This window comes from Coffea eugenioides, chromosome 6, assembly GCF_003713205.1.
Source record: "Coffea eugenioides isolate CCC68of chromosome 6, Ceug_1.0, whole genome shotgun sequence".
Classification (NCBI taxonomy): Eukaryota; Viridiplantae; Streptophyta; class Magnoliopsida; order Gentianales; family Rubiaceae; genus Coffea; species Coffea eugenioides.
The window spans coordinates 43,955,279-43,966,367 of record NC_040040.1 but is presented as its reverse complement, the minus strand read 5'-3'; the positions used below and the strand labels follow the sequence as shown (position 1 = coordinate 43,966,367).

The window sequence follows — 11,089 nt, the reverse complement described above, 5'->3', positions numbered from 1 at the left end:
TTACTGTCGTTTCTGACATTGTTTCTCTGAATGCTTCTGGAACGGCCTTTTTAATGATCATCAGACACAAGGGATTTGATCTCTCTCACCTTTCATTATCTCTTTTTTCATCAGAGGTACTCTGATCTGTAAGAAGTGGGAGAGAATCATCCCTTAACGCAAAGTCGAGATCCATTACTCCAAATACTATCAGGAGATTTTCTTTTCAGGACTTGAAATTTGTGTCATTCAGCATAGGACTATTATTGATGTTGGTAGTAATATTTGTAAAATCATTCGCAACAGAACAGAAAATATAATATAATTAAAACAAACTCACACAGACCACAATAATAATAAATTTAAATAAAGGCAACCCTATCTCAAGATACCTATGTTCTATTAATATTTTATTTTTGGACAAAATATTAACTTCTAAGTGATATTTTGGCACAGTAATAAACACTGACAATAATAACATGTCAAAAATAAATGTTCCTTTGGGCCAATTTATAATTCATATGTAAAAATCGAATAATTATCACATGTTTATTACCACAAGTGCATATGCAATTTTATTAAATATTGACCTTCCTTTGGGCCGATCAATATTCACAAAATTACAAGTATCCAACTAATTATATTCTAAAATAAATTAATTTTTACAATAGAGGTCACTTTGATGGCATATTGTTTCAATTAATTTATTCCAAAATATATATAATCATACCAATATTCGAATTTAAAATTATACAAATTAAACAAAAATTTTGATCAAAGTCAACTTTGATCAACTCTGATCAAAATCTGGTCAAACCTGGTCAAACCAGTCAAATTGGATCAAGACTTATTGTATCAAAAGTCCATATCCATAATTTCATCCAAATTTATCATTTAAATCCAAAAATTTTCTTTAAATCCATAATGTCTTATAAAACTATATATCTAGTGGGCCAAACATGTGGATTTTATAGGGGTTAAATGTCTTATTTAACTTTATTAGGGTTCAATTAAATTAAAGAAACCCTAATATTCTTAACATAAATATAGGCATATTTATTCTTAAACAAAGAAATAGGTCAAAGAGCTCAAGTATTAACCAAATTAATACTATAGACAGAACATTGAAACTCAGAATGTTTTCTTGTCAATTTTAATTCTTAAAAGCAGGGAAAAGGACGAATGACTTCTCGAAGCCAGAAGCCAAATTATTTTACATTATCAAAAGTATGTGGGTCCTACAAATCATGATTTGTGCCACCAATCATGTGAACTTAACATGACACTCACATATATTAGATAAAACCGTAACATGACTTGAGATAAAACACATGCCAAGCATGCGGGTCCTACATATTAGAAGATACAATGGAAACCCACGAGTGATCACTTTATTGCAGAGAATTGGGATTGCAGACAACTTTATGAAAGTTGCAAAAAACTAGAATTCTTCTATGACTAGGCACCCGAAGGCATGAAAAATAATAAACTTAGGAATTAGTTATTTCTCAAGTAATTTTATTTTAATGACTGCAACTGATGTCACTTTATCCAAGAATCGAAGTCAAGAGACATATAAGTGAACAATCAGCCATTGTGTCACATAAACAATTTTAAAAATTGCAAACAATTGCCGATTCTTCACAAATATCATATATAATTGTTCTTAAAAAAAATAAAATTACTAAATCCAATTATTTCCTAATAATCAACCATATGAGCTCTGATACCACTTGTTAAGGCGGTTATTTATATTTAACCTTTGGTGAAAATGATCACCTATGAAACCCAAAATTTTTATGGCGATTATTAAGAAATAGATTAACAGAAAATTTGTGAAAGCGTACCTAGATTTATGTTGACAAACTGGCACTTGAATCCTTGAAGATTTTGGGATAGCGTTCCAGGTCAACACGTATTTGCGAATCCCTGAGAGAGCCCTTTAATTTCTCTCTGATATCTTTCCTGACGATGGGATATCAAGAAAGAACTATATTGTGGTATTAGAAAATACGACAATAAGAATACTACGTGTGACCTGGGAATTGTAACTCTATTTATAAGTAACATTCCTGTTACCCTTTGGAAACCTATTTCAGCCCATCATAGAAATAGGAAATACCCTTAAGTCTCTATACATTAAAAACCCACATCTTATTAGATACATTAATGTCAAACCATATTTGATCACTTTAATTGGATTTAACCTTATTTGACAGTTTGCATCACATAATTATTCACATATAAGTCCAACGTTGGATTAAGAATCCAACACATTTCCCTTTTTATGAAGGAAAAGGAACACTGCCAAAAGGAGTGAATTTTGTTTCAAAACATTAGAATATTCTATTTTTGGTCATGGTTCTATATTGCTCTATTTATTTTTTTCCTTAAGTAATAGTTGAGAAAAAATTGGTAAGATAGTTTGCTTTGCATTTTGGCTAAGCACGTCGGTTGACAACTTTTATTGTAAAATAATTCTAAGATAGTTTAAACTAGAATAATAAAAGCAACTTTATCCTAAAGGTTCATCCTAACACAAAAGAAAGCATTACCATTCGACTTTGTTGACATTACAGCCACAACCTAAAATAGTATTCTAAATTCTCATTGGGCATTCAAGCATGAAAAAGTACATTGCTTTGCCACTTGTTTAGTAGCGCTAATTCCAACTTCACCAAACAGAATTGAAATATGTTTTTCAAATAAATTTTGCTTAAAATTTTAAATCTCGAAGTGTAAACAACATAGCAACACTTTTTCCTTCCAACTTATTTGGAGATATTTCTATCGCGAGGAGAAATACTGAACAATAAAAAAGACCTTATTTATCCGTTAATAATCCCCTTTTATATATTCATAAAAATCCCAAAATTAAAGTATTATATGATATACAATTGCAGGAGTTTTTCATTGGGGGCAGATAGCCCTCCAACTGCAGTTGAGTGGGTAATCGCTGAAATGATCAATCAGCCGCTGATTTATCAGACGGCCATGGAGGAAATTCATAGTTTGGTTGGAAGAGAAAGATTAGTCCAAGAATCTGATATTCCACAACTAAATTATGTTAAAGCATGCGCCAGGGAATCTATGAGGCTCCATCCAGTTGTGCCATTCAATCCTCCTCGTATGTCTATATCAGAAACCACCATTGGCGGCTATTACATACCCAAAGGCAGCCATTTTCTTCTTGACCGCGTCGAGGGCTTGGTCGAAATCCTAAGGTTTGGGAGAAACCACCGGAGTTTATACCAGAGCGTCATTTAAACAATGATACTGGAAGTAAATTAGAGCTTACAGAATTGGAATTGAGGTTCAGTTCGTTCACCGTAGGCAAGCGTAGTTGCCCAGGAGTTGCACTAGGAACAACTCTCACTGTGATGGCATTGGGTAGGCTCCTTTAAGGATTTACTTTTAGCCTGGCCCCCAATGAGAAGCGGATTGATCTTTCTGAGCGCCCAGAACAGTTCTTTAATAGTAAAGCTCTTCATGTCAGTGCAAAGCCACGGTTACCTGCAACAATATACCACTTTCAAACCTAAAACTTCGATGTGAATGAATAACAATCATCTTTAGGATTAATCTGTGTGAGGAAAGTTGAAATATAAGGAGTCAACCGGGAAAATGTTATTAATATGTTATCTTATTACTGTAACCACTTACATATGATGCATGTTACCTTATTTTATTAAAATTGCGTGCGTGTTATTTTGCTAATATAAATAATAGTCACAACGCTTTAAAGGGTAAGTTGTTGCAATTGGGTTGTGGTATCAGAAGCATTCGATCCTCATTTCACCTCTTTCTTTTTATCTATTATGGTTATTGCTAATCCTACATGCAATCCCTTTGCTATTCACATCAAGGACCTAGTACCAATGACGCTTGATCAAACTAATTACATGGAAAATAGTCATCCAATTCTTCTAGCTAGAGCTTTAAACCAATCGAGCTGTTTGAGAATAATTAGAATTTATTTTACCTATTTTTAATTAGGTTTTAGGGTAAATTTTTGGTGTGTTTTAAGTTAAAATGGAATAATTGAGTTCCTTTATAAGTTACTTTTCGTACAAGTAGTGTTTCTTAACCAAAACATGGAAAAGTGTGGGTTAATATGAAAATTTGTATTGTTTTTGTTGGTTCTGGTATCTTATGAATTGACTCAAATCAAGAAGAGTTTGACAGTTTTAACACACCTTAATCTTTTGATTATATCTTAAGCTAAAAGCATCAGATTACAATGATTCTTGAGTCATTTTGAAACTAACACAGAACTCTACAATTTTTGATTTTCCTGGTTAAAAATTCAAAATATAGTTGGGCAAAATTTCTGTCAAAAATTGAAACAGAGCATTGACCAGTCAGGGGTATGTCGGTTATTTCTCAGCCTACAGAGATCCAATGGAAATGAGTTTTAATGCATTGGAAAGCTAACGCAAAAAACTACAACTTTTATATTTTATACAAGAGCTAATTTAGCTTTCATTATCAAGATAATTATAGTTGAAATTGGTCCAAAATAAGAGCAAAGTTGAATTTTGAGTAGAAAGTGCAAAACTATATAAAATGAATAACCGCGAGGCAAATCCACAAGGAATACCTCGTGGATCCCTAAATGACTGCTACAAGTTGATTCTACAACTTGCACTCGTTTCATACTATCTTGTGGATGAATTTTTTTCATAAAATTTGGTTGGATCTAGCTAAGCTCGAGTTGGAAAAGTGAAGAACAACTTTATGACCACATGATGGGCACATTTTTTTTTTTCAAAAATATCTATAAATACCCCTTGTATTTCATTGATTTAAGTATCTAGTAGCATCTTGTAATATGAAGTAGAATAAAGTAAGAATAGAAGTAGAAGTAGTTTTAGTTTCATATTGAGAGTTTCTTTCTTAATTTAAAAACTTTTGAGAAGAAAGTGAGAGCACTCTTGTACCAAGTTTATTTGAGAGATCAACTTATGAAGGAATTCAAAGATTCAACCTTCAAGATATTGAATAAGAATGTTCTTCCTAAACTTTTTCTCTTGTTCTTATTTATCATGTTTTGTTACAAGTTTGTTTCATGTTTAGATGTTCTTAATGTCTAGCTAAACTTTTTCATATTTTAGGGTGAAAATGAGCTTGTTGTAGTTTTGATTTAAAGTAGTTAGGGAATGATTAGGCTTTTTCATGATTTGTTAGTTTGAGAACTTGTACTTATGCTTTATAGTTATTTGACCCTCAACTATGAATGATTTGATAATTGTTGAGGAATGAAAGCTGTCTTCAAATAGATCTAAGTTCTTAAACTCTAGCATTATTCTCATGAAAGTAGTGAATAATAGTTGGCTGAATTCATGCAATAACTTCATTGGGTTTATTTAACTTGTTTCTTATCTTTTCTCTATGAAAATATGTGAAGGATGATTCAAAGAGTTAATGTTCATTGGCGAAAGTAATGACATATATTTAAAAGTTATTTCTTCACAATTCATGGAAACACAAAGCATAATCACCTTAACTAATTCCTAATCTTGACACAACAAGAGATTCTAATCTCTAAAACTTTCTCACTTAATTTTTAAGCAATTCTAATCTAATTTTTTCTTTGCTTTCTTGCAACATACCGCCTATATAATTGGTTTTACCACCTAATGACCAGTTTCATATTTATTACTTATGTCATATGGCCGGTTGTACCGTCTAAACTAACATCTTCCATGGCTAGTTTTATCACCTAGTTAACTTTCTTAGTTTTTACTTCCTTAAATTTTTATTGTTTAGATAATAAAGCAAGTAATTAAATTCAAGTGATTGCCACATTCTAAATCCCTGTGAGATTGACACTTATTATCTCTATACTCAAAAAATGAATCGTGCACTTGTGGAAATGGGGTAATAAAGTTTTAAAATTTGCAGTAAAGCATGTTCGCGTACAGCACATTTGAATTTCAAAAAAAAAAACTCGATTGTTTAATAAATGAATCGAGATCGAATATAATATTAGACTCATTTAATAATTAAATTGAATATGAACCTATTCACCAACTGTTTAAATAGTTCATGAACATATTCGAGATTGAATATAATATTAGACTCATTTAATAATATCGAATATGAACCTGTTCACCAACTGTTTGAATAGTTCATGAATAGATATACAATTATAAAAATAAATAATACAATTATAAATATATTTAATATTATATATATTTTATTTTCTCAAAAAATAAAATTAGTAGTATTTAATTTTCAATAAAGAAATGCAATTAAACTTAATCTAAATCATGTATTATTTTTTTAAAAATTATTATTTCCAAATTCAAATCGAACTTGAACTCGAGCTCTAATTCAGCTTGTTTAGTTTAATGTGCCGAGTTTGAATTCGAACTTGAATATTTGTACAAACGAATGAATCAAATTCGAGTAAGATTTACAGTTGGTTTAGTATTTGATTGAGTTTGAACCCTTTTCATATAATATAAAAATAGAGCCTAAGCATCAAGTACTCAACTCGATTTAGCTTGTTAAAAGCTATACATCCAACTCTTAGGATTTCTGATCTTCACAATCATGTTGAAATATCTTCTACTGTTCCTCCTCAAACAATTAGAGATTCTTCTGACATCACTGGTCTATTTGCAATCTTGAGTATAGCTTCTGGTATTGCCTAATTTTTAGTATAACACAAATTTCATTGCTTAAGACCAAAGACAAGAAAACTTGTACAAATATTAATATAATTAATTAAAGAATAAAAAGGGTTAAAATCTCCAAAATTTCTTAAATCAAAGAAAATAATCGTCTAATTTTTCTCTTTACTAACCGATGAGCCAAAAGGCTTGTTCGTCAATTAAAAGGATGTTTCCTATAGTGTCAGCATAGGAAATGATTGATTTGGTGCCATCACTTCAAACACTTGAATCTATAATCTTCAAACATCGATATGAATTTGAATATAATCCAAGGGCTAAGGGTTTAACTCTTAGATAGAATTTGGTAGAGTTTCTCTAAGATTTTGGTGACTTGAATGTCCTTTAGCTTAGATAGGAGACCCTTATTTATACCCAAAATATATAGACTTGATCTTCAAAAAATCCTTCAGAATCTCCCTGCAATTTGGGATACTTGTAGGTCAAAAAACTCATTTAATGTAGACTCTAAATAATAAGTTAGCCCAAGTAGAAAACCATCAGTTAATAAATTAATTAATTCACTTTAATTTAAATGGAATTTCCGCTTTCACCCATGTGGTACTGGCCCAACTTATCAATCCAAAAAATTAGTGGACTTGACATAATTTAACTTAATTTCATCATGACTACTTTATTTTTATCTTGACTACATAGATTAAATAAAAATTACATTGTCTGCACTCAGTTGTAAAATACCACTATCACTCCAATCATTTTTTCCAAATCCTGATTCGTCTACTGTTAATTAGATTCCTTTCATATCACCAAATCCTACACAAATGAATATAAAGTGTGATGCCCCCACTTCTCCCTAAGGTGAACCAAAGGGTATCGGCGGGACGCCTGTCCAGCTCTCGCCAGGACTCAGCACAATTCCATTTCAGGCTTAAAGTGCAATACTAATGATAAAAGTCGGATTGAAGGTACGAAGTCATTTCCATTCATAAATATTTATTCTTACATCACAATTTCAATATACAACCACTTTCCCAAAAATATATCACTTCCAAAATATGTCTAGTCGATTACAATCGAAACCCTAATACAAAAGTGCCTCAAGTCGGCTTCTCATAACTTCTTTTATTTCAGTCCCTGTTAAGGAAACAAATCTAATGGGATGAGCTAACGCTCAGTGAGGCCAAGAAACACACATGCATACACATAGTTCAAGTAATAATCACGTTTATACAGTAGATATACTGTAAAGTTCAATTAATTGACATTTCAAGTAAAGAAACTAAACAGAAACAATTCAAGGATATTGAAGCTCTCAGGAGCTAAGTTCCACTTGCTTCGCCAAACCTCGATCGAATACCTTCCACGATGACACTCCGTCAACCGGGTCGGCATTTAACTCCGTAGGATTCCACTTACTTCACAATTCCGTCCACCATACACCGCATTGGGTCCGAACATCAATAAAAGGCGCTACTACTCAAGTAGGCCAAGCGAGATCTCTCCAATAGATCAAGCTTACAATTTTTCTCATAGCTCACCAAGCTTCCCGACCAAGCCATTGTCGGCTCGAGTCGTAAGGTCGGCCGATGAGTTTGGGCGTCCCCCAGTTCAGTTATAAGTCGAGGAGATTCACTCCAACGACATCCATGCAATTCAGTTATAAGTCGAGGAGATTCACTCCAATCAACGTTTATCCAGTTCAAGGATAATTTTTCCATTGTAACAATTCCATCAATTCAATGAGCAATTCACTTCAAACAATTCAAATACATTTCGCTTAAATGAGAACGAGTGCGATAAAGTACACACTCGACTTGGCATGTTCAAAATATTTCATCAATAATAACAATTAAGCACGTAGCAATTTTTTCACACACTTGACACTCACCACACAAAACAAGAGCAAGTGCTCGAGCAAGCCTTTTGGCGTCCGTTTCGAGATCTTTTTGAAAGTCCCTTTGAGCGCCTGAACAATTAACAAGTATTCTAACTTACAACCAGGTATTTATCAATGAAGAAGGTACACTCATTTAGATGAGTCAATACCTCGAACAAAGAACCTTAACCACTCAAAATAAAGGTTCAAATGTGAGAATTTATCAACACAACAAAAATTGATTTCCTTCATGAAATCAAGTTTAAAATGATCAATCATAATCAAAGGGTAGAGAAGAGTTTACAAAAACTCATTTCTCATCAAGTTGGAAAATTTTAATTTTGTACGTCAACTTAGGAAAATCAGAACTTGCACTCTATAGGTCCAAAAATGGAAAATATTACACCGTTGGAATCTCATTTCAAAGTACTAAAATTTCCTAGAAGACACTCTTCCAAGATTCTAAATGGAAGACATTCAAATTTTAGCCCAAAGTGGCTGATTTGAACCTATAAGACAGTTTTGGTCTTGTTTTCGGCAAACTTTGAAAATTCGGCAAAATTCACAGGAAATGAACTAGCCTTTGAAATTTATAACACAGCACGAATTCTTAACAAAGTTTCAAATACAACAAACAGAATTAAAATTAGAGTTTTGAGCGTCAAGATATAGCAGCTCAAAGTTGGTCAAAAATAAAGACGGTTTGGTAAATTTTCCAGATTTAAAGAACAACTTTGGCACAACATTTATACATCCAAATGGTCTTAGATTTACACCAAAATTGGTACAATTCAACCTCCATATAAGTACTACTCCTCTACCAAATTTCATTTGAAAATTCGCACAAGAAGGTAGTTAACAAAACTACCAAAATTCAAGAATTTTCCAAGACAAATCTGCCTTCTAGCTTCATTTTTCTTTTCCAAACATTTTACCCAATGAAATCAACCCCAATCTGGCTCATTGGTGGAACCAAAGCCCAAAAAACATTTAATATACATTTGGTAGGTGATTAACACCAAAATTTTGAAAACAACCTGTCCCAAGTTAAACTAGGCTAGTCGGCTAGCAAAAATTAGGGTTTTCCAGTTTTGGTACAGTTCGGAAATTGGACCATAACTCATTTGATACAAATCAAAATTAAAAACGGTTCATGGCATTGGAAACTAGACTCATAAGGTTAACTTTCACCAGAACAGGTCATTTTAAAAATCAGGTAGCAAGTGGTTCAAATTCAAGCCACAATCGCAGCTTCATACTGCCATTCGAGCAGAATAGCGGAACAGGACAGGAGATTTTGATCAACCACTACAGATGACTCAGTTCGAATTAGAAGGTGCATGATACACCGTTAGAAAACTATGGATGTCTAGTTCTGAATTCCACTGATGGTACTCAATTCCGACTTCCATACACAGACTTATGTTCATTCAAAGAACACTGCCAGTGGACCTCTGCTATACGAATTTCCAGATTTGTTCTTGCCCAAAACTCAACTTTTACTCATCCTATTCAAATAATTTTTCATAGAAACTTTCTACAAACCATTTATAACATATATACATCAGATCCAAGGTCATTTGAGCATAAAAAATTTGAGCTAAAGCTTCGAGAAAAACAGGACAGATTTTCGGCCAGCAGCAAAACAAGTTTTCCTTCGATTTTCTTTCGATTCTCTAACCACAATCATCTTAATCATCACTAAAACTGTAAGGATCGAAGACAACCTAAGAGGGGGGTGAATTAGGTTTTTTAAAATAACAGCTAAGATATAGGCCACCTTTTTGAAAGTCTTCCTTTCTTTTCTCAAAAAACCACCCAATGGACCAGATAACAAGAGAGCACAGGTATTTGTGAGATGAAGAGGAGAACAATTTATGTAGAAAAGCAGTAAATGAAAGTAGAGAAACAAACCAGGCTTCAAACACAACTGAGGTTTGAACTACACTCTTATATACCAAGTTACTTCAAGTTGAACAGTCTTGCAACCAATATCACGTGTAAAAGAGAGGGATCACTTCCTTCTTGCCCCAAACCACACTTGGTCAAGCAAGGAAGTTTTACAAACATTCGAAGAACCCTCACTAAGCTACACTATTGAAGAAGCTGTGTCACACTTGAAAAACTATAAGAAGATTGCACAGGCTAAGAGTACAAAAGTTCCTTTTTGAGTATTCTAACACTTGAATCACTCACGATCTGATGTAGACTTGATGTGCAAAGTTGTTCTGAGGTGGTTGAATTTGTTCTTTTTATAGGAGACTAGAAAATTCTTCAATTAATGCTGTCAACGGACTGAAGGCAACTGAAGAGTCAACTAGCCGTTGGTGCTGTCGGACGTCCGATGTTTAGTCTTTATGCGTCCGAACGAGATCAATGAGTTCTGGAAGTTTTCTTGAATCTCTTAGGACGTCCGATCCCTTATCATTATGCGTCCGAGGGTAGGATGCACACTTGGAACTTCTTCTTCGATTTCTTCGGACGGCCGATGCGTCCAGAGTGTTGCGTCCGAAAAACAGCAACGGTTGTCGGACGTCCGATACTCAGGTGTTGAGCGTCCGATCATGATTAGTAATCATAGAAGCCCTGGCTTGTC

At 33.2% G+C, this 11,089-nt stretch overlaps 1 protein-coding gene across 1 annotated transcript in view; it reads left to right on the top strand.

The window, feature by feature from the left end:
* Positions 1–2,865: 2,865 nt before the first annotated feature.
* Positions 2,866–11,089, top strand: part of LOC113774207 (inactive cytochrome P450 76AD1-like) — a 47,211-nt gene continuing 38,987 nt past the window's right edge. Inside the window, exon 1 of the mRNA XM_027318768.1 lies at positions 2,866–3,203. Within this exon, the coding sequence (XP_027174569.1) occupies positions 2,866–3,203 (338 nt within the window). The remainder of the gene's footprint in view (positions 3,204–11,089) is intronic.